The sequence below is a fragment of the Astatotilapia calliptera genome, chromosome 5 (assembly GCF_900246225.1).
Source record: "Astatotilapia calliptera chromosome 5, fAstCal1.2, whole genome shotgun sequence".
Lineage (NCBI taxonomy): Eukaryota > Metazoa > Chordata > Actinopteri > Cichliformes > Cichlidae > Astatotilapia > Astatotilapia calliptera.
This window is the reverse complement of record NC_039306.1, coordinates 32,955,149-32,980,186: the sequence shown is the minus strand read 5'-3', so window position 1 is coordinate 32,980,186 and position 25,038 is coordinate 32,955,149. Positions and strand designations below refer to the sequence as shown.

Here is a 25,038-nt window from a genome sequence, read left to right as displayed (position 1 = left end):
TGTGTTCAGAGGAGGAAACTGGCAAACATGAAGTCATTTGACATTCTCTTGAGGTAAAGTACTGACTAAGATGTGTGTTACATAATTTAGGAGATGCTCCATAACCTCAGAGAACTCTTGAGTTGCTCTTAAACTTTTTTGGTAGACCATTAAAGAAACTTCCACTACAGCAGTGAGTGCCAAAGGCTCGATCACACTGTGTATAATCCACCTATTAATAAGCATATGTTTCGAACTCTGAACAGGAAAATACCTTACCAAGACACAGAAAGACTTTTATTCCCTGTGGTCAGCATGCAGTGCTTCTCCTCCTGGTTGAACATGGTCGGCTGTACTGTGAGAGACGCGCTGGCGTTCACTATTGGCCGAGCTCTGATTGCAGACACGAGACAAGAATGAGTAGAATGGTCTGCATGATTGTGATTACGTTACTAAAAGTTTAAACATACCTGTAGAGGACAGCTTTATCTACCCCAAAAGCACCGACAATCAGGTCTGCGAGAAGAGGAAAGTGACTTAAATCAATAAATGAAATTAAACAAAGAAGAAGCGTTGATAGAGATCTGTTGGAGCCTTTTCTGCAATACCTGGGTACCCGTTTTGATCTAGATCTCTGTTGCCTCGCACAGTAAAGCCAAAACTGGCCGGGAAAGAGCTGAAAGCCCACTGGCCCGAGAGCATCTGAGTGGGGGTGTCCTTCAGTCCTCCAACATGACCGTTGTAGATGAAAACCGACCCCTGCTGGTCGTCTCCTCCGTACGGACAGCCGATAGCCACGTCTGATCGTAAACAGCAACAAGACTTTGTTAACTACATGTATATTATTATGCAAGGCAGCACAACGCACTTATATTCCTTCAACAACAAAATAATGAAGAACAATTGTTCTAGGACTGACAGTTGTTTTTCAAGGAGCAGACTTCAGTCATTTGCTGTGTTTATTGGTTATTTACATTGTTAGACTTTGGCTGAATCTTGAATGAATGAAGTGTAGACTCTGTCAGTGTGTCTGTTAGCTCAGCCAAGTTATCATTCACATTTGGAAAAGCATCTGAGGCCGTTTAAACGAGTGCTGAAACATGAAATCAGTCACTACACCCTTTCCCTTATACTGACTCAGTCATGTAGGAAATAAACAAACAAAACATTTGGCTCTTTATGCTGCGCAAATGTGAGGATTTGCTTTTCCCTGTTTATATGATTGGCACTTTTCACCCTTTTCTCTATCTTTTTATAGCATGAAACAACCAAAGAAGAAACTCATTAGACAAATGGACACTTGAATGCAGATCTGTATGAAAGAAACTACTTCATGGGACAGAAACCAAATCTAAAAAAACAAACTGAGTGCAGTATTATTTCTGGTAGGCAACAAAGTTCACCTCAGCCAGCACTCCCAACAGATCTGCTAATCTGCCAGCCCACAGACAGTTGAGCTGGTACACTTCTTAATTGCACACAAGAGGGCCACTTTTGGCTAAAGGCTTCACCACAGCAAGTAGCTCTGCAGGTTTTGTTTCAGAAACATTTTCATTTATATTTGACAACGCCAAAGGCTTTTGTGTCTCTAGTTAGAACTGAACCAGGAACCTTCTGCTTGCCAAGAAAACCACTACACTACACTCTCATGTCATATTGCCAAAATCTCATATAGTGGCTCCTTTAAGGGTGCTTTAGCATTGATCCTGTTTCCTTTGCAACCCACCTTTACCCCAGATTATCAATTTCATGCTATTTCTGACTTAATCAAGGTTATGTCTTTTGTCAGTTAGGCCTTTTCTGTTTCTGCAGCTCTCCCATCACGTATGCCTGGAATTTCAGGGAGGAACAAGAACAGAGCCATGCATCTGAAAATAAATGACTCCAGATGGAAAAATAATCTTACTTTAACTAACGTGGTCTCAAAAGAAAAGGTGGCATGGTGGTGAATGATGCCTCAAATTTAAAAAAAGCCTTCCTTTTTCTCCAGATGCACTAGTTTCCTCCCACAGTCCAAAGACGTGCATGTTAGGTTCAACAATGCGCCTGTGAGGCTGTCTGTATCTACTGTATGTGTTAATGGTATAATGAACTGGAAACTTGTCAAGGGTTTAACTCTCCCTCTACACCAGGCTCCAGTTTCCCTGCACCCCTAAGCTGTGCAAGTGGTTAAGACAATGGGTGGATTTTCCAATAGAATTACATAAGTTATAGTAAAGTATGTTCAGAAATGGGGTTATGACCTATAGTGTAACAACTGAGTTATTTTGTCTCGTTCTGGTCTATGTTCAGCACATTCTCTATGATGCAAATTTACCATTGAAACCATCTTGGTTGAGGTCACCCAACGGGGCCAGAGAGGTGCCAAACCGGCTGAAGGCCTGAAGACCCAGGAGGTGAGACTGACTTGGTTCCAGCTCCAGAGGACCCCTCTGTAGATACACATACACTTTTCCCAACTCCTCCAGACGCCCGTTAGACCCCCGATGCATGAACAGCGGCGCTCCCACCACCAGGTCATCCAGACTGGAGTTATGGGCAAAAAGCAAATTATGAAGCTTTATTCTTTCCCCATGAAGACAACAGGAAGACCCTGTACCCTCAATGACACCTCAATATACAGGGTGGGCCATTTATATGGATACACCGTAATAAAATGGGAATGGTTGGTGATATTAAAGTCCTGTTTGTGGCACATTAGTATATGTGAGGGGGCAAACTCCTCAAGATGGGTGGTGACCATGGTGGCCATTTAGAAGTCGGCCATCTTGGATACAACTTTTGTTTTTTCAATTGGAAGAGGGCCATGTGACACATCAAACTTATTGGTAATGTCACAAGAAAAACAATGGTGTGCTTGGTTTCAACATAACTTTATTCTTTCATGAGTTATTTACAAGTTTCTGACCACTTATAAAATGTGTTCAATGTGCTGCCCATTGTGTTGGATTGTCAATGCAACCCTCTTCTCCACCCTGTATATCAATAAAGAGTTGTTTTGATGACCAGTAAACTGTATAGGCAGAGATCACCCTGATTAACGTCTGATGCACCCCAATAATTTTGTTCTGGAAGCAGGTCTGACAGAAACCACTCAGTTTAGAAAAGAGTAACAATAGTTACCCTTGTACATAAATTAATTACCAGAAAATCCATTGTTTTTTTAAATTTAAAGAAAGAAACTTGTTGTAATGTATGAGTTTTAATTTGCATCATATTTGCTACATCCGATATTTTTTGTAATTGCAGTTGTTTAAAAGATGTTGTGGAATTTGGGGGGTTTTCAGAGGAAAAGCACACTTGGCTTCACAGGGTTAAATGAGGACAGGATGAGAAAATTAGGACATTAACACAGACAATAAGATACAAAGAGTTTAATTTGAGTCAAAGCCACATAATCAGAGAATGATTTTAGGTGCTCCCCTTTTAGTATTTGCTTTTAACACACAATGAAATGAAAAAATGCATTTTTTCATTTCAAAATGTAATCCTCTTTTTCCCTCTTATGTAAATTTAGGAGTTTGCAGCATTGTGACTCAGCTTGAGATTAACGTAATCAAATGTGATTTGCGGTGACTAGCTAAAAGGGCAACTCATATAAAACTGCACTGACTGTTAGCTAGCGCAGATAGCTGATTTTTGCGTGTGTGGATTTCATCTGGAAATAATAAAGTCTGCCACTACATTTACATTTGAGCTTTCTCGCTAAGCCACGACTACTTCTCTCACAGTCCAACCATAGATTTGATTTAAATGCCTGTTGTATTCAGTTTCATTTAGCACTATGTCACACTACAGTTGCTAAATATGGCCTAACTGCCCTTTCACTGTGACTTCCAGTAACATTAACATTCTGGAAAAGCCTCTTATTCTACACAGATACTGTACAGTGTGTTGAGTCCTTTGAGTGAGGTTAACACTGTATGTGACATCATGACTGAAAGTGTAGAGCGGAACAAAGAAGGGTGTGAGCTTTAGAACGTTCTCAGGGTTTAACTTGCTACATTGTGACTCTTCTACTAGTAAATGTTGAAATTCTAAAAGAAGAAGGGAGTGAGGAAGTGAGAAAGGCAAAAAAACTCATTGCACAGAACAAGAATACTCTCGGGGGGAAATTTTAATGACACATTAGAAAGCATGAGTAATTGAACCACTGTGGGAAATGTCCAAAAGTCACACTGTTGACCTCTGTTTCAATTGTTTTTAGTTTCTTGTTTTAGCTGATCGTATCTCTCCCATTTCATCACTCACTGCTGATATTTTGTGCCACCATGACAGTCGCTTACCCGTCGCTGTTGATGTCAGTGGTTGCCACTGCGTAGCCAAAGTAGGACCCCATCTGGAATGCATTACAAACAAGACCCAGTTAGCCTGTAATCATACCACAGCGCACAGATCCCTTTCTTTTCTTTCATTTTCTCTCTCTACGTTTCCTTTTTATCTTTCCACCACCACCCCCAGAAGCTTTCTTTTTCTCTCTCAATCCCACAATCCCCTGGGGTCTCCTCTTCTCTCTTTTCATGGGGTTCAGTGTTGACGCTCCTGTAAGTTCGAGTTGAGGTAGGGGGTCTGAGGATTGATAACTACAACTCCTTTAAAGCACACCCAAAGAAAATGCTTGTGGGACTTGGGCTTTCCGGTTTAATTTCATGCCATGTATGAGCATGTATGATAAATAAGGGTCACGTCACATCCTCGTTTGACTCTGATTTCAAAGTGATTTGTAGTATAGCGTCACTGAAGGGTTTCCAACACTTGAAACCTTTGTGAAAAACAACACTGAATACTAGGATTGCTTTCCCGTTGTGCACATGCAAAGCAGCTCTTAACATAAATCACTGAGGCTCAGGATAAAGTTCTAATGCAGCAATGTAAAACTCTGGCATTACTGTTTTGCCCTACACTTAAAGTCCAAGAAAACAAAATCAAGTGCTCTGGTAATGTTCTTCTGAGGTCTGGTGAGCTGTGGTGAGAACAGCAAGCTAGGAAAAGTCAACCACTGATGGCTTTTCAGTCATCAGCCACAACGTCTGGGGTTCCTTTAATAGCTCTACAAACTGCATCAGGTTTGTAGAGATGAGGACCAGGCCACAAAGTTCTGTAACAAAGTGGCAAAAATCAAACCAATACAGCAGTGCCAAACATGTTAAAATATTCACACATTTGTGCTGCTCGTGCCTTTTGCAGTATTTTTTAAATTGAAATCAGCTAAAAAACAAACAAACTGTGAAACAGTCCAAAATGTTTGATCTCCAGTCTTGGTGAGAAAAATTCGACACACCAGTGTCTGTGTGCATTGCAACCCTACATCCAAAAAGTTTGATTCTGTTCATCTGGATGTAGCTACATCCAGATGAACAGAATCAACCTTTTGGGATTTGCCTACCTGGATGCATGCATTGAGACATTGCAACCCTACAGTTTATGGGCACAGCTTGCTAACCAGCTTGGTAGGGTTTGCCATAAAGCTGAAGCAAAAGCTTTTAAATATGAAGTCCACAAACAAATGATGGTGATGTAAATGTAGCATTGTCTGTCTTTAATTAAGAGCCTTTTTTTTTTTACCCATTCATTAAAGCTGCCCTAACCTGAATGCTAATGGTAGTTTATAATTGCCCTTCACCAAAGAAGCTGTGGCTGATGAACAAAGTGGAACACCAAAAGCAGACAAGGTTAGTGACCAAAGGTTAATGAGCAACGCAGTCAAACTGCTAACTCTGAAGTTTAATTTAAACTTCTTCATTGAATCTACGTATGTAGAGCCTACAATTTAACCTACACCCACTTTGCATTTGTACATGTAACGCTGTACCGCTCTGCAACTTTGCGTCCAAGCGACCGACACTGTCGTTTTCAACAGCAAAGCAACACGACCTCTTGGAGAAAGGCTTTCTGGTGTGTTTTCACAGCTGATCTCTACATCACAGTCTGAGCACCCATAGAGAGACCAGCAACAGAGAGAGGAGCCTCATTAGCCGGGAGTTTACACCAGATCACTCTCACTATGACCTGACAGTTTATCCGGCGCCCTCCACCCTCAGATGGACACCTCTGAGCACTTACTGATGACCTCCCAGGCTGCGCCACACAAACATAAACGCACGATTAGCCATATGCTTTACCATGAGTCCAGGTGTCACATGCTCTCGCATCAGCAAAGCCTAATGACGTAACTGGTATGTCACAACTCAAGCAATACCGTTACCTTTGTGTCACACGACAGTTTGTACAGGGAAAGAGTTTTTCGTTTCTGTTCCCCTTCTACAGTTTGTCTGTGACCCCACCCTAAAGTCAATTCAGTGTCAGAGTTCAGGGACAAGATTCAAATTTAGCTAAATTAATAAAACCAAAATGTGTGACAAAAATTGTCCTTTTCATTTACTGGTTTTAACCTACATTTTTAAGCAAATACAATAAACACAGAAGGAAAATTTATTCTGGATGTAAATGAAACATGTACTCATATTTACATTCGAGGTCAAAGGAAGGGGCTTCTGAATGCCCTCTACAAATGACTCATCACCACCCTTCAGCTTTTTCACCACTAGAGAATTGATAAATAGTATTTTAATGATAGTAAAGGGTAACGTTGTAATCTAGCACTTACATTTTCACAGGAAATTAAGTAGGTGGTTAACAGATGACATTTCACACCTTCAGCTGCACAGCGTTGAAAGTTAACATGTCAAAAATAAAGCTCAATGAGTAGCTGAGCTAAATATACCAACGTGATTAATCTGCAGAGATGGGCAGTAACACGTTACTTGTAACGCGTTACTGTAATCTGATTACTTTTTTCAAGTAACGATTAAAGTAAGGGATTACTATTGCAAAAACGGTAATTAGATTACCGTTACTTTCCCGTAGGAACACTGCGTTACTAAAACCGTGATTTTTTTTGCGAGAATGTCTCATGACAGTGACGTAAGCGAGTGCGCCGTTAGTGACAACAGCTGTGTGCAGATCAACAGTGGATCATATATCGAGTGCGGGAGAGAGTATGAGCGTGCAGCGTTTAAAGCGTGGAAGTACTGACCTTACTTTGAGTTTGATTCCATAAAAAGTGACAAAAACATTAGTGTCCGTTGTGCGTAGGAAGAAAACTTTTTACAGTGAAAAAAACCCCCCTAAACTTCCAAGCAAGCACCGAGTGCACAACGACGTGATGGGAAACTCACAGAGAAACTCGCGGATTCATCAACTGACCGCGGCACACCTGCACCAGGGTAAACCTCCGCCTACCGCAGTCCTGCTTTACAGGTGAAAATAGAGCAACAGGACCGCTGAGTCTTTGACTTTATTTATTTTCTGCTGTGTTTTACTTGCATCTATTTGAAAGAGTGAGTGTAAACACAAAAAATATTTTATTTTATGTGCTGGAATGTGCAGAAAATAGGTTTAAATGTTAAACTAATTTATTCAAGTCAGAGAATGTTGCAGATAATTACATTTTTGCTTGATGCATAAAGTTAAAAGATTAAAACTGATAAAACAAGTTAAAAAAAGAGACTTTTCCATTTGATTACATTTTGTATGATGGAGTATGCAGAAAAAGTAGAATTGGGCTGAAAGATCTATCGCTTTATCACCTCTTCAGGTTGTAAATCGTGTTTTTAAAAAGTAACTAAGTAACTAAGTAATTAATTACTTTTGAAAATAAGTAATCAGTAAAGTAATGGAATTACTTTTTGGGGAAGTAATCAGTAATTAGTTACTGATTACTTTTTTCAAGTAACTTGACCAACACTGTTAATCTGTGGGCTTTATTTAAAGGAATTCTGTTCAGCACTGGTGCTCTTCAGCTCTGACTGACTTTAAAAATGCACATCCTGAATCAATATGCTGACCACTGTCTTGGTGTCTGCTAACTCTGGGTTTGATTAACAGCTTTTAGAAACCACGAGCTGTGCGTACTGTGACCTGCAGCTCTGACCCTGCCGTAGGCCTCTTCTCCACAGGGCAAATTCCTTCATCTCCAACCCTCCATTGCACATGCCACTTTAAATATAGGACCATACATGAAAACAGCAGTCAGGCAAAAAAAAACATCCAGTCACACTTGTACGTACCTGCTCCCCTGTCAGGTTTAGCAGAGATTTCAGATCACTTCCATTTAATATGGACACCTATATCAGAACAGCAGAGAGTTAGCTATTAAAACCTGTGCGCTGAGAACCTTCATGTTGCCTCACGTTTCCTATTTGTACTGCAAAAATCAAGAAGAACATAGGAACTCCTTACTAAACCATACAGCATGAGTCCTTTTGGAACTCCTGTGACAAAATCTGTGAAAAGAAAAGTAACAACATAATTATCAGATTTATTTTGGGAGGGGGGGTCTGAATGTTTTGGCTTCCTGAAAGGCTAATAACACCTTTCTGTTACTACACAAACACGTTTATCGAAACAAAGCAGCAATCCCCACACTCAGCCATGCATTTTGGTTCTCAGTACTGTAAATATGACCCTCACCTTCCTCACCATCCCCGCTGAACTCGCCACTAGCCACAGAGTAACCTGCAGGAGAGAGGACAGAAACAGCTTGAAGTGGTGGATACAATAAAAGTATATTTTTGCCTACATGCCTTAACCCTGTGAGGTGGAAATCATCATGACACCAACGCTAACGCTGCCCCATCAGAATATGTTGTTTTTGTGTTTTGAATTGTTCTTGTAAGTCTTGGTAACCATGGGACAAAAAAAATCATCATTCTGACTGTCGCCATTTTTCTATAAGCATTAATCCGAAAAAATAATGTAACCCTTTTTATTAATCTTTGAGGTCTAAGTCGGTGGTGACCTCAGCTGTAACCCTAACTCTAACCATCAGACTAAGTCATTTTTTTAAAATACATTTTTTCACAAGCCCTGGCAGTCAGGAAACAAAGAAAATAATCCTTCTTACTTTCATACTATTTGTTCCATGCAAGCAGAACCACAGGGCTATCTGCTGGCCAATTATACACTACTTATACCACACTACACCTGTACTTAGGCAATGCTATGAATACTGTGAGGTATTATACACAGAATGACAGCAAATAAACAATAAAAATAAATGTATTCTTGGGAAAAAAACTGCAAATAGTTTGTGATGCATTGACAAGACGTAAGCATACATGCAACATAAGGGCCCTCAAAAATTGATATGTCTTTTGAAAAATTGATTTTAAATCCCAGTTGTTTGGATTTTTGTATATATCATGTTGATTTGGCCCCCCAGAGTCAACGCACGGCAGGTCTTAAACATCACAGGCATTCAACTTAACTGACGACAATTCATTCCAGTAAAGCTGAAAATGTTTTTTTATTTTGTCAAACTTCATTGTAAATTTTCAGTGTTTTGTGGGCATTGTTGATCATTCTTCTGTTACTCGAAGAATAGATATAATTATATATAGATAACAAAGACTTAAGAAAACAGACATAAAACAAAAGCTGCCCATAGGTCGGGTTTATGCTGGGAATGGTAAAGGTGCTTCCTTACCCAGGTAACTGTCATCATAGCTTCCCTGCACCTGTCGGGTTTGAATCTGCCCGGCGACCGACAGCAGAAAGTAGGCAGGATAGTAGGCCTTAACAATCTCCTCTGTAGTGGCAGAGATCAGCTGACCTTCAGAACAGACCAGTAACAAAGGGTCGTGACTCGTGAGGCATGTGTATCTTGAACTTTGGTTCCCAATTATTTATCCATTCTCCATGAAGAAGAAAACAACACTGGAGGATGTGTTCTAAAACAGCCATACGGCATCACATTCCTCTCAGCTCACCTTGCCAGTAAAAGCTGCCTGGTCCTCCAAGCACAACCCTCCCATCCTGAAAAAAACACACACACAACTGAGCTGAGGAATCTGTGTGTCACCAGTTTCAAATAAACTGTGCATGTTTGGTGCACACAGTGTAATCGCCACTGCTTTGATCAGCAAAAAGAGAGAAACACTGACCATGTTCCTGCATAAAACTAGCAAACATTTCTCTTACCTTGGTGAAGTCAGCACTGAATCCCCCCTGACAATAGCCCTGTCCAGCAGGTCCATGTCTTTCTGCAGTGAGCAGCAACAAAACATATTAAATATCAATACATTTATTGAACAACAACTTCACGTTGTTCATAACATCTCTGCCAATAATGGAGTTGCAACCTTTGACATCTGTAGTTAGGGGTAGGGTGTCAATTAGATTAACTCTCTAAGGTTTAAGTTGTCATAAGAGAACCCAAACCCTGTGTAATCCAAATATATAGCTTTGTTACCAAATTGTTATCCTGAAGCTTTTCAGAAATAATCACTCTGACATGCATCAAACACAAACATAGAGTTGGAGTGGGGTTACGGTTATGGTTAGCACCTGTGATGACTTATATCATAAGGTACAATGCTAAAGTGAGTGTGTAAGACTTCATTTGAAAGGTTTAACCAACATTTTAGTACAAATCCAACGCTAACCCTAATTGTGGGTGAGCTGCTGGTCACCTGGTGGATTAAGATGTGGAATCCCCTGAAAGGTAGCTGTTGCTGCTCTAGCTTACCTGTTCGGCATGGTGCAAACTCCACAAATCTTTTGAGGTTGTCTACAGCGAGGTAGCAGGTTCCTGTAACATCGGAGAAGGGTATGTCGTGTTCAGTCCTCCAGTAGTATCTGGGAGCACAAGCCTGGAGACCAGAGAAAGAAGACTCAATAAAAAAATGTAAACTTTACTCTTAAACTTCCTTACAGTTGTTAAGCTACTAGTGCATCGAGTGTGTAACGAGACAAAAATCTGTTAAGACTCTGGACTTGCTGCCTACAGTAAGAAACTTCAATGGCCAAGTCATAGTATAGCATAAGCTGACTAGTCACTTAGCCAAACCAAATCGCCAAACAAACCAAGACGATTGTGAAGAAGTAGAAAAAAAGAGTCACTTGGCTTGTCCTGAGGTTTTGCTCCTGGTCTCTTAAGCTATTGAGTTAGCTGTTGTGTTAAAATGCAATGATAAAGTGTGCTGCCCAAGCTTTACTGTTGGGTGTGAGAATGTGTTTCCGAAACCCCATATTAAAGAATTACTGACAACAAAGTCTGCACTATATGTTAACAGCTTTTCAATTAAACAAATATGCCACAGGTCACTTCAGCAATCTAGCCAATGAGCTATTCTTACCAGGACGCTGCTACCATGGGCACGCACAGTAGCTCCGAACCACTGATGAGACTTGAACTCAACCTGAGTGTTCACTTCATTTATATAAAAATACCGGTCACCTGTGAAAACACAGAAGAAAACCCAAAAGATTTATAGTCACCACACAGTTTGGTTCTCAGAAAGCAGGACTAGAAGGAAACTTCAGTGATGTCAGGAGTTGCTATTTTAACTCTGATCACCGTGTTGTGTTTGACTTTTGTGCTGTCTGGGCTTCATTTGAGAGAGTTCCCCACATGTTCTTGGCTTTTTACATGGATATTTTATGGCCTTCTTCCCGGGGTCTGCAGTCTTAATCCATCCTCCATGCTATGGCAGACATCAAACAGCTCAAAAGGACTTGGACCTTGTTGTTACTGTAACCCAAACGGTCGTATTTGATTGTCAAGATGTGTTTTAAGAAGAGGCCCTGGCAATACTAAGGCACCGATGAGGAAAGGTTTGGTGGAGTGTAAGGAGAATGTGCCAAAGAGTTTTAATCTTGCAACTTCAGCAACATTACACCTCCAGATTTTTGCTTTTTCAGGGACATTCTGTTAAAATAATTAATTTGGGAAACTAAGACAGTTTTCCAAGTTCAACTGCTTTTCCTGGTCCACAAAACTTGGCTCAGCTGAGTCAAGTTGCCTTTATGTCCTTTGGAGCACAGTTAAAACAAGAACCACTTCACTAAGTGGCAAATAAAAGTTGTAGAGATTTGCTATCGGACAATTTCTTGCACACGCATGCTTTTTGTCTCACACGCATAAAAAGGAACATTCAGGATCCCTGATCGCTTAACAAACCCTAACGCCTTCTGCATGCCTGAATGAGAACACTTGTCTTCAGTCCCTGTTTAAGCACTCAAATAATGTAAATTATACTTATAATGTGGCTTTAACTGTAACCTTAACCGTGGTGATTTTCTTGATATATGTTCCTGCTGTCTCTACTAGAGTGGTGACATTAAACTCTCCTGGCTGCAGTTCAGTGTGCCTGTTTGGTTAATGGAGTCTGGCCTACGTCCTCCAACACACCATTAATCCTGAGGCCTGAAATGGGAAAAGCGAGACTACTGAATGTAAATGTATGTGGTGTGCGACTGTAAGCGTGGTTTTAAGTGTTTTCTAATACACTATATCAAGTTTCCGAGACCATTTGTGTTTGTAAACATCTTGCGAGTGTATATTTATGTGCGCAGAGTTTGCACAGCCACATTTCTCGGTCTGTGCAAACCACAATTTGATATCAGCACGCAGTCGGTCGTGATAAGTTACACCCTCTGATCCTCAAACGGTGGTCCTTATCGTTTCCTGCATTTCTGATGGAGGTGATTGTTTTCCTGGCAGGGCCGGGGGAAGGCCGGGTCCTCTGGGGTCCTTGTCCCCGTAATGACTCTGCGCTAATTAAAGAGCACTCACAACACTGGGCCCCGAGTCGAGGAGAAAAATCAAAGCTCTGTGAAAACACTGCAAACGCAGCTCATTGCCCAAAATGGAAACCTTAGAGAGGGGTGGGGTTGAGGAAAGACTCAGTCACCATTAAAACTCAGGAAAGACATCAAAGGCTAGTTTCAATCAAAACACATGGCCCCTAGATCGGGCGATGGAAGATGGCAGGGAGCCGCACTCCTGACCTCAAGGTCAAGCACAGCGGCGCTTAACTGGGGGAAGCTACCCATAGCTTCTCTCAGCCACTTTAATGGCGAGGTAAAGACAGCTGTGCGTTTACTACACATTCTGTTTCAACTATTTCACGGTACCTTTGGGGAAAGTGACATTTTAATACTGTGGAACAATATGACCTACGAGCCACTGCTGTGATTATGATGTAGGGAGAATCGTCTCCCTTGGATTTTAAATATTGAGCATGATTTTTATCTGTGCCGGTGCAAAGAAGACAACCGTTAATTTAGATTTAACGAGACACCCTACCTTGCTTGTCAAAGCTGATAATGGTGCAGTTATTTTGGCTCCACGGGCACATGTACACAGCTCCTCCTTCAGTGACGTTGGGCTGGCTGGTGTTGGCTTTCGGGGCACCGATCAAAATGTTGATGCTAGAGCAGCAGAAAAGAAAATATGACCAATTTCTGTACAGAAGCGTAATTCCAAAACTATATCTACATACATTTTTTGGTGATCTCAAGACAGTAAGAAAGTCATGAACCCTTCCTGGCTGTAGCTTCTAGACATGAACACAGAAATTATCCTTTCACTTGAGCAAGAAATCAAATATGTCCATTTCCCCAAATGCTGCACAATTCCTTTAATCAGAACTCAAATGATGACAAAGAGGAAACCAGACTCTGACAGTCTGTACTGCCGGCTATGAAAACACAGCCATAAAGATTTGAGAAGTTAGATCACATTGTTTTGTTTATAGAAGTTTGTAAAGTTCAGCACAACTGTTTCATAGAGGTATGTTAAGAACATTTAAAGAGCAATTTGTAGCTATTACCTCAGCATTCCCACCGATCCCTGCCATTACCAGTTACTTTTACACCAGATGTTAGATACAGTTACAGGACGTTGTCTGGCACTGCTAAACATAAATCTACAGACAACACCAAGACTTATAGTCATTTATCCTGCCCTCCATTTTAATGCTCTGACCCCAATCTGAATCCTAACTTTAACTCCAGGCCGAGGAAATAAAGATATGCAATTTTTTTTTCTCCCAAGTCTTTGCAACCAGGGGTGAAATTAACTGATATACATAAAAAAATGTACATTTTTTCCCAAATAAGTCCAGTTTGCCTCCAAAATTAGTAGTTTCGCCTTCTACACATTAGTCCCCATCACTGAAGGTTCACTTTATACCCCTCTGTGGTTTCTATTGGCAAACTTAAAAGGCAGTTTTTTCTGCACCTGCAATCTGCTTTGCAACCCACTTTAACCCAACTCTTCCTTTCATCCTGTGTCTGACTTAATGTCATGTATGTTGTCTGCTAAAAGCTCAGAGTGCTGCATAAGTCCCAGTCCAGCTTTGTCTATTCTGGGCTACAGTCTTGTTTTGCTCTGCCCACCTCCAGCTTCATGTTCTCACATGAAAGGTAGAAAAAAATCCCAGAACAGAGCCTTTTTCTCCAAATATAAATTGGACCTTGGACCTATCCTGGTTATAGTTAAATTTCTGTTCTTATATTTTGTCCTACGTAGGTGACTGTGACCTGTTTGGAAATTATAGACTCAAAGTGTTGCGATGACAACACGTTGGTCCCAGAGTATTGTAGCTCTTTTTCACTTTAATGAATGGCAATCATCTTTCTCAAAGCCTTGTTTAGGTATGGTTTTAGCCTTTGATTTGTTTAGAAAGACAAAGACGTGGTCATTTGCTTTTTTGTCTTACAATGACGAGAAGCTATTTATGCAAATACAGTAACTCAGTGTTTTCACTTAGCGCACAACCATGTGGCAGCTCCTTTAGGTTAAAGAGATATAGATTTCTATCTCTCAGTTATTACTTTCGTGCTGAACGTACTTTTGCTTTGTAGCTAGAAAATTAAACAAACTTTGGTGGAAAAAAATGGGAGAGTAGACAAGAAGTATCCTGAGATGGTTGTGCATATTTTCATGATATACTCTGGAAATCAACAAAGCAATAACACACATTAATGTGACCTATCAAAAGCTGTTCTAAACATTTGCTTGCATGGATATAGATAAATATCATGCAAATATATACCTACACCTGTTATTCATGCAGCCTTGCTAAAAAAAAAACAACCCAGAGCCAATGGCACAGCTTAAGACAGTGGTGACTGATGACATTAGCAGATATCAGACAGACTCTGTACTCTCCCCATCCCCCAAAATGTCTTAGGAATATTTACACGGCTGGATGAGCTTTCCTTATAAACCATTCACTCCACAGCCACTAAGGAGTGCAGAGTACAGGCTTTCAGTGGCTCACTTTTTCAAATCAGTATATAACTTTTATTCACTCTCTGAGGTGACTAAAAACACTAGAGCTACAAATCCTGAACAATAGGATGTTTATCAGTAGAATGACACTATTGAGCCCCGAAATTACAGGATTCCTTTCCTTGAACTCATGTTCAACAGGAACAGCTGCGAACAGGAAAGAAGCTCAGGAGCAGTACAACGTATAATTTTTAGTGAAAGATTTATGACCTCCATTGAATTTACTCACAGTCACATTATTCCAAAATAGGTTGTGTCCTAATGGTGGCATATTTATACACAAAATTATATTTATTTGTGTAGTTTCACCACATCAGGTCTGTAAAATGATCCAAACAAAGAACTGGTAGAACTGCTCATGACCTACAGGCCTATTGATCCCGTGATAGGGATCAGTACTGTCTGTAGACACAACCTGATTAGCATGGTTGGGAACTGCTGACGTGCATCACAGTGCTGTCACTGTTCAGATTTTTTAAGATTTTATCAGGGTTCTTATAATAAACAGGATATGGTGTTTACATGAACTGGACCCCCATACCAAAAATCTGCTGTATTTGGTTAACATGTAAATATACTCACTGAACTCACACGTCTGCGTGTGGCCCAGAATTCCCTGAAATACTGCTCCCTTAGTGTCTTTACACTTGTGACCATGAGATCATTACTGAACCTCTATGAGTAATCAGAGCAAAAGGCAAGTGTAATAACCGAATCTCCAAAACTGCACCAAAGTAGTGGAAAAAAAGAATATTTTGGTGGCGGTAATAGACTACAGGAAGTTATAAATCTTGGTATTCTAAACGTCTGTAAGAAATTTCATTTCAACACTGCAGACTGTAGCCTAGATGTAGCCACATTACATTGGTTATTAGTTTTCCTTAAAAAGCCTCAATACAGCATTTTGTTCACCAACACGTACGTTTTTCTGGAGCCAGTTTTCAGCTGCTGATATAGATATCTGCTAATCAGTGTTAAGTAACAAACCAATACAGTGTTAGAAATTCCCTCATGACCTCTGAAGCACTGTGTACTGTAATACTGGAAGGACCATTAGAAATGAAAAAGAATCAATTTATTATGCAGTATTTATGAACAGGGAAACTATCCAAACAAATTGTAAACCGGCTTTATAATAATGTTTAGTTGTGTGTTTTAACAAGCAAGACAAAAGCAAAACAGTCCACTACAGTATCTCACTAAGATGAACACATATAATTAGTATGTAATATATAATTTTTTATACATCCTTCAGTCCATGAATAGCCATATAGTCAGTGACACCTTAAAGGCAATCGCACATAAAGCATCTTAGGTGTTAGGCAGCTTTATTGTTCTCTAGATCCTCCTGGTGTCGAAAACTTTACAGTCATGGCAAAAAGAAAGTACATGCTGTGTCTGTTCTAAGATTTTATATATCAAGACATAATCAGAAATGATCAGTGTCATAACATTAGGCAAATATTACCTGACACATGCCATATTACACTGTGTCAGTATTTGCAAAATAGCTGTATGTAAAAAACTAAGGACACCCCATGTTTCAGTAGCTTGGAGACCCACTTTTGGCAGCAATAACTTGAAGTAATAAATAATTGTTTGCTGTATGAGTTCATTGGTCTCATATTGTGGACCTGCTCTTCTTTACAACACAGTTTCAGTTCACTGAAGTTTGCATCACACCATTTCAGGGTCACTGCAAAAAATACTGATTTGCTTTTTCAACCATTAAGTTAAACACTTGCTGCTTTGTTTAGGAGCATTGTTACATTGCACGATCAAAATTGGGTCAAGCTTTAGCTGTTAGACCGACGGCCTCATATTTCACTCGTGAATGCTTTGGTATACTGAGCGGTTCATGGTTGAGTCCAGCTGCTGTAGCTGCAAAACAAGCCAAGATCATCACGCCTCCACCACCGTGCTTGTAGTTGGCATGGTGTGCATGTTTGTGCTGATATGCTGTGTTTGGTTTTCTCCAAATATACACTCCACTCAATTCAATTTTATTTATATAGCGCCAAATCACAACAAAGGTCGCCTCAAGGCGCTTTATATAGAGAATGTTAGAAGAACACTGTTAAAGAAGCCTTGTGGTTGCCATGTTCTTTTTGGGGGAAAGGGGGCTTTCTCCTGGCAACCCTGCCCAACAACCCATACTTGTTCATTCTTTTTCTAATGTTACTGTCATTAACTTTGACATTTAACATGCTAACTGACGCCTGTAGTGAGTGAGCTCAACTTTGTGAATAATCTTCCGCACTGTAGAATAACGAACTACAAATGGTTTGGAAAATACCTTATAACCCTTCCCATTTATCTCTAAGATTAGTGCTGATGTCTTTTTTCCTTAGCAACATGTTAACACCTGAATGCTCCGGCACAGCAAACTGCCAAACCTTCTGCTGCATAATTCCTGTTAAATAAATAATGACCTGATATGTGATATGCCATGTTTTGTACTTCTGTCACATTCCAGATAGGACAGAATTCTTTCAGCACATGAGAAGGATTTAACTGTTTGTCTACAGCTCCGAAAGCTGTAGTAAACATTAGATGACTTTGTTCTCCAAACCAAGTCACTCGTCTGCATATTCCTAGCCTAATTAAGAAATGCTCCAAACCTCTCTAATTTTTGCATAGTTTTGATTTCCTCAAAAAGCCACAAGACTGTCATCCCAAAATGCTTCTCATTACTAAGTGAATACATGCACTGTCCTAACAGAAAACCTAACGTATAATTATTCACCACAGCACCTGATATGAGCTAGAGAAAGCTTCCCAAGGCTCCCAACAGACAGACAGCGAAGCAACTGCCAGAATGCATGACAGCCTGCAGAAACTATCCCATCAGCAGAATGAAAATTCAGCAGTTGCATCCCTTTCCTGTGTTGTTTACTCATCGCAACAAGCACTAGATTCACAGGAAGACATTCAGCTGCATTTCTCTGCTGTCAGTACGCTTGAATTCGGTGGAAGACAAAATGTGGTATTGTTCAGCATAGGCAGAAAAAAAAGATGTGTGTAAACCAACATCTCAGGAACCACTCCACAATATTCCCTCTGACTGCCACAAGCTTAGTTGAGCAAACTCACGTAATCTTAACCGACCTCCTTAAATGAAAATATCTACATTCATTAAACCAACATTGACTTTAGTCTGTGAGCCCCCAGGGATGACAATGGTGTAAGTGAACTCCAGCAAAAGTAGCTTTACATTTGACTTCCAATGGCTGCCAGCTACCAGCTGCTCTCCGGTGTGGTAACATAAAGCAGATTAAACCTGCAGCAAAACTGAACTACAACCCTGTCATCATCGAGGCTTGCAAACATAAAGTGCTTTTAGGTGATGTAACATATCTTCCAGAGGCTGTCAGCAGCTGTGAACAGCTGGCTAAAACAGGGCGTTTTGACTGGACAAACCAACATGGATTTGTTTGTCTCCAGGGAAAAATAGAAAAATGTGGTTGAGAACTTTGAGGGTATTTGTTTCTGTCAGCTTGTTAGCAGTTCAGTTGTAACTGGTAAACTACCAGCACTAGGAAGACTGTGTAGGGGGGTAATGCAGTACAATTTACTGTTAGTTGTAGATAATCAAGGTCGCTCCATCCGCCCTCTATAACACTAACTGCTGACTCTGTTGCAGCACTGACTGAACAGCTTTATCGCTGTCTTGATGCACCCTAGTCAATCTGAGAACTGATTGTGAACGGTCACAAGGGCAACAAGATCGCAGGTTCATTGAACAAAGTTGCATTCATTTTGGTCCTGCCCTGTCTCTTTCTCTAGTGTGACTCTAGCATTCATCTGATGTACTGACCAGAGACAGCACAATATAAAAGATGGATATAATCACTATGACGTCACCCACAGTTTGTGATGTTCCATTTTGAAGGCTGGATATGAGTCGGTTTGTTTGTTTTATCATTTTTGTTGTTTAGAAATCAGATGTGACACATAAGGGGCGGGCCTGGCTTGGAAACCACATGTTCATTCGCTTGTCAATCACAATATGTCAGCAAATGAGCATCTGCTGAAATATTTTCCTTTCTAAAATTTGGAATAACCAAAATTTTCAAAATGATTGGCTGAGACCATAAACTGAGCAGGGAAGTGTTATACAGAGGACCAAGTTTGTTTGTTTGTTTGTACTGTGACGCGGTTTTGTTTAGAGCCATTGACAGAACATTGTACAAAAGACTAAATATTGGTGATTTATACATCTGGCTACACTGACCTCCACAAACAGTACAGTTCATGACTCAGTAGTACATTAATGTAAAATAAATACTTTTCTGAAAGAAAAAAACTTTAAACAAATCCATAAATTACTGCTGCTCACTTAAAAATATATATGAAGGAGGAGGGGAGGACGTAGCTCAATAGGTAGAGCATTCGCCCCATGATTGGAAGGTCAGGGGCTCAAATCCACCAAAGAGCTACCCTGAGGTAGCCCTGAGCAAGGCACCATCCCTACACACTGCTCCCCAGGCGCTGGATTGGTGGCTGCCCACTGCCAGAGAGTAATTTCCCTACAGGGGATTAATAAAGTATACAAAAAAAAGAACAAGGCTTTTTTATGTGATATTTCCATACCAGCTATAAAACATAGCAGTTTAGCCAAACCTGATCACAGTTTGTTGTGTGACAATTTAAAACACACGTGTACACGACATCGCTATAACAGCAGATTGTAACATTTTCTATTTGGCTTATGTTGTTTAAAGAAAGTAGTTTTTTCTTTTCTATTTACAGCTACTGTGGATTCAAACTGGGAAAACCAGGTTTTTCTTTTCTAGCACTACACTGAATATGTTTTCACTGACTGAGTCCCTGAAGTATTGCAGTCTACTATAAACGTTTTAGTTTTTCATGGCACTGGCCTCTCAAACAAATCTGATGCAGAACTGTAACTAAGGCTGGTTTTGCTTGATAAACTTCACACATTCTTCAAAATCACTGTGTGTGCTTTTTCCACTAGTGCCCAGAAGAGAGGAGATATAGGTGATGCTAAAGGCTGTCTGTAGGGGAAGGTTTGATCTTTAACTTCATCTCACCTGGCAGTTCCTCATCTGTCAGTAAAGAACATCGGGAAACCCTTAATGCCCCTTCAGTCTTCATTCAGAATAAGACTTGCATTTTTCTTACTTTGCTGTAGGTTAACCCCCTGCTCCCTCAATCACACACAGACACACACTTGTGTGTCTGTTTCCAATCAGAGTTCGGCCTATATCCAGTGTGTGTGTGTGTGTGTGTGTGTGTGTGGTGGAGGGGGAGAGAGATGTATGTGTATATGCATGTGAGCTTCATTTCATACATTTCCCCCCAGCCCATGCTGTTTAAACCTTTAAAGAGCTGGGACAATGGCCAATAACACAAGTAAACACACATTTAGGCTGTGATCCAAACACAGAGATGCGTTTTTAAAATCTAAAATCTGTTTCTCATGTCAGGATTGGTGGCTCTACCAGAAAATACTGCTCTGTGTCTCAGGGTGATGTTATAGGGGCGCCAAAAGAGAAGTGGGTTACTGCGTAAAGTAACCACAAGGACAAGATTTTAATCTTACACTAGAAATAAAAAGAAACTTTACAAACTGTAAGGAGAGCCGGAAAACTTCCCCTCGCTGACCTGGAGAAAGAATCCAGCTCTGTGGCCGTTCCTGGCACTTTACCTGGATGAGTTCTTGAAAAATTCCACAGAATAGCCGAAGTAACTCCCCGGGGGTCCAGTGAAGACGACGCGGTTCTCCGTGTCCAAGTTAAAAGCGGCGCCAAGCTGAAACCAAAGCACCACTACAGGTAGAGCCAGCACGGCGCACTCACAACATTTTCCCCAAGACCGGGTAGGTGAAAGTCCAGGAACGGTACCCATCTCTTGTGCTGCGCGTCTCTTCTTTCATTGAACAGCCGCAGCGCCGCAAACGCATCATGCGTGCTGTTCCTTCCGCGGGACGCCTTTGGAGTCGTAATCATAAACTGGTGTCCTGAATATCCTCTCCTTCAGATGCAACAGGTCCGGTGTAGAGTCCCACAGTGAACGATGAACTGTAAAGGAAGAGGGTCAGAGTGAGAGGGAGGGGAAGAGTGCGGCCAGATATGGGGGTGGAGTTTTTAAATATTACCAGACAGTCTGGTTCCCAAAGAAAAAAATGCTGTAAAAAGCTAAAAGGCACGAAATCTGAAATATCACAGCAGAACCTCAAGTGTGGGCTAAAGCTCTTTACCTCAAGGCACCGAAGAGAGAAGTGGTTATTTCAGCATTGCACATTGTAAATAAACAGGCCACTACTGTAAGTTACAGTGACTCCAAGCTGCAGTATCAAAACTGTATTTCACTTCTACAGCAAGAGAAGATGTATTTTTGCAGTACAATAATCATACTATAAAAACTTTGCATTTTACAATACTGTAATTCAGTAAATTTGTTTTTTAATTTGATGCACATAAATATATATTAACATTTCCACTATATTATTATATAGACAAACAAAACTGCAACACATTTTAGCTAAATGCATATAAATGCTAAATGCAGTCATTTTATTAACGTTTGGATTAATGTTAGCTGAACTTTTTATTTATTCAAATGTAGCCCTGTTAAATCAATTAAACTCTCTTGTTGCCTCATTTCGATTTACATGTCAATGCTTATCTTAAACCAGAGGATTGCACAGGGTTAGAATTAGGACTATGGCTCTTACCAAAGATGGTTTAGACCTCGTAGTTAGATGCAGAAAGATGCCGTGGATTCAAAAATGACAGTAAAGTGCTGTATTTAGAGTGTGACTTACTAGAAGAAATGTGTACAGTACAAAGTACAGTTAATATCTGTAATGTATACATAAATGTAAGGTTTCAGCATTCAGTGTATCCCATTCATCCATTCACTTCTGCTTATCCATTCAGCATTACAGGAGGCTGGAGCCTATCCCAGCTGTCATAGCAGGAGAAGCAGGGTACAACCTGGGCAGGTCACCAGGCTAACACAGGACAGTTGGCAACCACTTGCTGTAACTTTTACGGCTCCCCAACTGTTAAATATTTTACATTTAGCATAATAAGACTATTCTCTAAATGTCATTCCAATCATGTAACAGGATTTGTGACTTGGCAACAAGTTTGGAAGTCTAGCTTTTGCGAAGAGTTCATGATTGAACGATTAGGGAAAAGTGAATCCCATTACTTAACAGAAAGGAGGAAATTTAAAATGGAAACATAGACATCAGGTAGTGAAGAGCGGGGTTTTAAGCTTCTTCTTTTTTTATTGCTGCTGCAGTGGAAAATAAGACTATGTGACGTCTAAGAGTAAGCCAACAACTGACATTTACTTGTCAGACATCTAAAGTTCTTATGAAGGTTCCAGATTTACCTTCATGTTTTTGCAAGAGTCGACTCCTTTATGCAGTGCTACCAAATCACAGCTGATGCACTTCCAAATTTTACATTAGGTTTCAGCAGAAATACATTCCCAACGCTGCTACACTAATAAATAAAAGAACCGAACGTCGGTATAAAGCTCTGTATTGCTGAAAGGAGCTGCAGATTGACGTGACAGTTCACTGGAACATTGTTACTTTGTTTTCATATTGTCATCATTGTACCAACACTGATTATAGCTGCTCTTAGCATTTACAAAGATCTTCCTGGAAAACATACAAAGAAGAAATTAACTCTTTTATCTTTGTTCTTGCTGTTTTGGAGTTTCACTCATCCGTGTGTAGAAAAGAGGCTGTATGTTTTCAAAGTCAGACTTACTGTCAGAGTTGTGCTTTTCCTCTACCATGCAGACATGTCAAGGCAATTCGGCATGACTAAACTGGGAAAGCCCACAGAGTTCCACCTTCAGCTCAGTCTCTCGTCACTCTGCTGGGAATAAACTTTCTGCTATCATTGCAGACGTGCAGGCGAGTATACACTGTGTGATTATTAGTCTCCTTTGGTCATGGTTATGTGTATGTAAATGTGCAGCCTATAGTAATAGAGGGCCCCAGATTTGAAAAACAGTGAGTCAAAATGCATTACCTGCCAAAGGCAACAGCACTTGGACAAAGACTGTTTTCACTCGGTAAAAACACATTTTCACATGGCACAGTGGTCCTCGTAGCAACTCATAATACAACGCTTAGTTCCCCTTATAAAGTCACAAATGCCAGCTGATGTGGTAATGTGCTGGGTTTTACGTATTTCCTTGTCCAAGAATGTATTTCAGTAACAGATTTAAATAGCACATCCATGAGACTGAAGGTCTATTCATTAACTTTAATGAGTTTAAAACATTTGTGTTTCCTCACAAGTGCCTGTCTCCACCACTCAAAACCTATTATTTAGCAATATACTATAAGTGGAGATGGTTAAAATTCAAAAGGAGTTGCGGCTGTGAGGTGAAGACCTGGCTTAAATCGAGTATATACATTACCATGTGTTGTACAAACTGCCTGGATAACTCAAGCAACCTGTGACCTTTGTTGACCTCTGTTGGCCTGAGGTATGAACTGCAAACTAGCACCAAATACAATGATAAGGGTTTAGTGGCACTGCTAAACACACAGTGCTATGTATTTGGCTTGAGAGCCATCTGGTGCTGAAACTACAATGTAATATGCAATGAGGCAATAAATTATTGCAGCACCTCCCTAAGTTTCTCTCTACTGACGACAAATCACACGCACTTAGTGTTGTTGCAAACAGTTCCACTGACCCATGAAGGTATTTGTCTTTTTGGCTGACTCTTTATTTTATTTCATTTTGTTCATTTAGACATATATTTTTGTAGATATATAAATAAATTATTCAACTTGTTTTGTAGCAGTTGTACAATTTGATGCAGGGGACAAATGTGAAGACCACAAGCAACATTTTCTGTTGGTGCATTCAAGTGCCCACTGACACTCTGGATATCTGTAACATGGTACTCATATTTATATTCAGTTCAATTCATTTCAATTGAATTTGATTCAGTTTTATTTATAGAGCACCTAATTATAACAACAGTTGCCTTTGTAAGGTAAAGACCCTACAACAGTAATAATACAGAGAAAACCCCAACAAGCAGATGACCCCCTATGAACAGGCACTGGGAACAACAGGGAGGAAAAACTCCCTTTCAACAGGAAGAAAATCTGACAGAACCAGGCTCAGGGGGGCCCGATTTTATTTCATTAATTAAAATGTTAAATTTGGTCGTAACATTTTTAAGACTGCAGCATAGCTGTAACTCTGCTTCTGGAAAACAGTTATTCTAAAGGATTTCTCTGTTCACTGTGGTAAGTTAATTACAGAAGCTGAATACCAAGCAAGTGCTTCAAAACGACAGCTGTGCGTTTAGTTTATATTAGCAGTACCCAGTGCTTGAGATCAGAAGTGGAGACCCCCCATAGCAGAGGTGGGGGGACTCCAGGCCTCAAGTGCTGGTGTCCTGCAGGGTTTAGATGTGCCCTTGATCCAACACAGCTGATTTAAAGGTTAACTGACCTCCTCAACATGTCTTGAAGTTCTCCAGAGGCCTGGTAATAAACTAATCATGTGATTCAGGTGTGTTGACCCAGGGTGAGACCTAAAACCTGCAGGACACCGGCCAGGTTGTTTTGATAGAAGCCTCAAGCTTATCTGTGACTCTATGGGGTCATGCTAGGCAAGTTTGCTGGCCAATCAAATACATTAAACCCATTTTGACACTGTGGGCCGACCACCACCAACACCAGCAGAGGACATAATACCACAATCATCAGATTGCACTTCACACTGGACTACAAACACCTTGGATTCTGTGCATCAAACTGACTCTAGGGCCTTGATTTCAAAATAAAATACAACATTTACTTTCATGTGAAAACAAGGCCACCGAGCAACAGTGCAGTTCTTTGTCTCCTCAGCCCCGGTAAGGTCTTGTGATGTTGCCTCTGGTTCTGAAGTGGTTCGATATGAGGAACCTGACAGCTGCGACCCCTTTGCTAAACATGTCTGTGTGGGATGGATCTG

The 25,038-nt window shown here is 40.5% G+C and overlaps 1 protein-coding gene across 1 annotated transcript in view; it reads right to left on the bottom strand.

Annotated features, from left to right (window-relative positions):
* The window catches only part of LOC113022983 (integrin alpha-5-like), a 53,733-nt gene extending 32,622 nt beyond the window's left edge, over positions 1-21,111 (bottom strand). Inside the window, exons 1-15 of the mRNA XM_026168991.1 lie at positions 20,733-21,111; positions 13,070-13,194; positions 11,118-11,218; positions 10,508-10,631; positions 9,961-10,022; positions 9,750-9,795; positions 9,467-9,592; positions 8,452-8,496; positions 8,221-8,264; positions 8,049-8,105; positions 4,266-4,318; positions 2,297-2,505; positions 588-779; positions 450-495; positions 259-372 (exon numbers count right to left, since the gene is read on the bottom strand). Coding sequence (XP_026024776.1) covers positions 259-372; positions 450-495; positions 588-779; positions 2,297-2,505; positions 4,266-4,318; positions 8,049-8,105; positions 8,221-8,264; positions 8,452-8,496; positions 9,467-9,592; positions 9,750-9,795; positions 9,961-10,022; positions 10,508-10,631; positions 11,118-11,218; positions 13,070-13,194; positions 20,733-20,932 — 1,544 coding nt within the window. The 5' untranslated portion in view covers positions 20,933-21,111. The remainder of the gene's footprint in view (positions 1-258; positions 373-449; positions 496-587; positions 780-2,296; positions 2,506-4,265; positions 4,319-8,048; positions 8,106-8,220; positions 8,265-8,451; positions 8,497-9,466; positions 9,593-9,749; positions 9,796-9,960; positions 10,023-10,507; positions 10,632-11,117; positions 11,219-13,069; positions 13,195-20,732) is intronic.
* Positions 21,112-25,038: the final 3,927 nt, after the last annotated feature.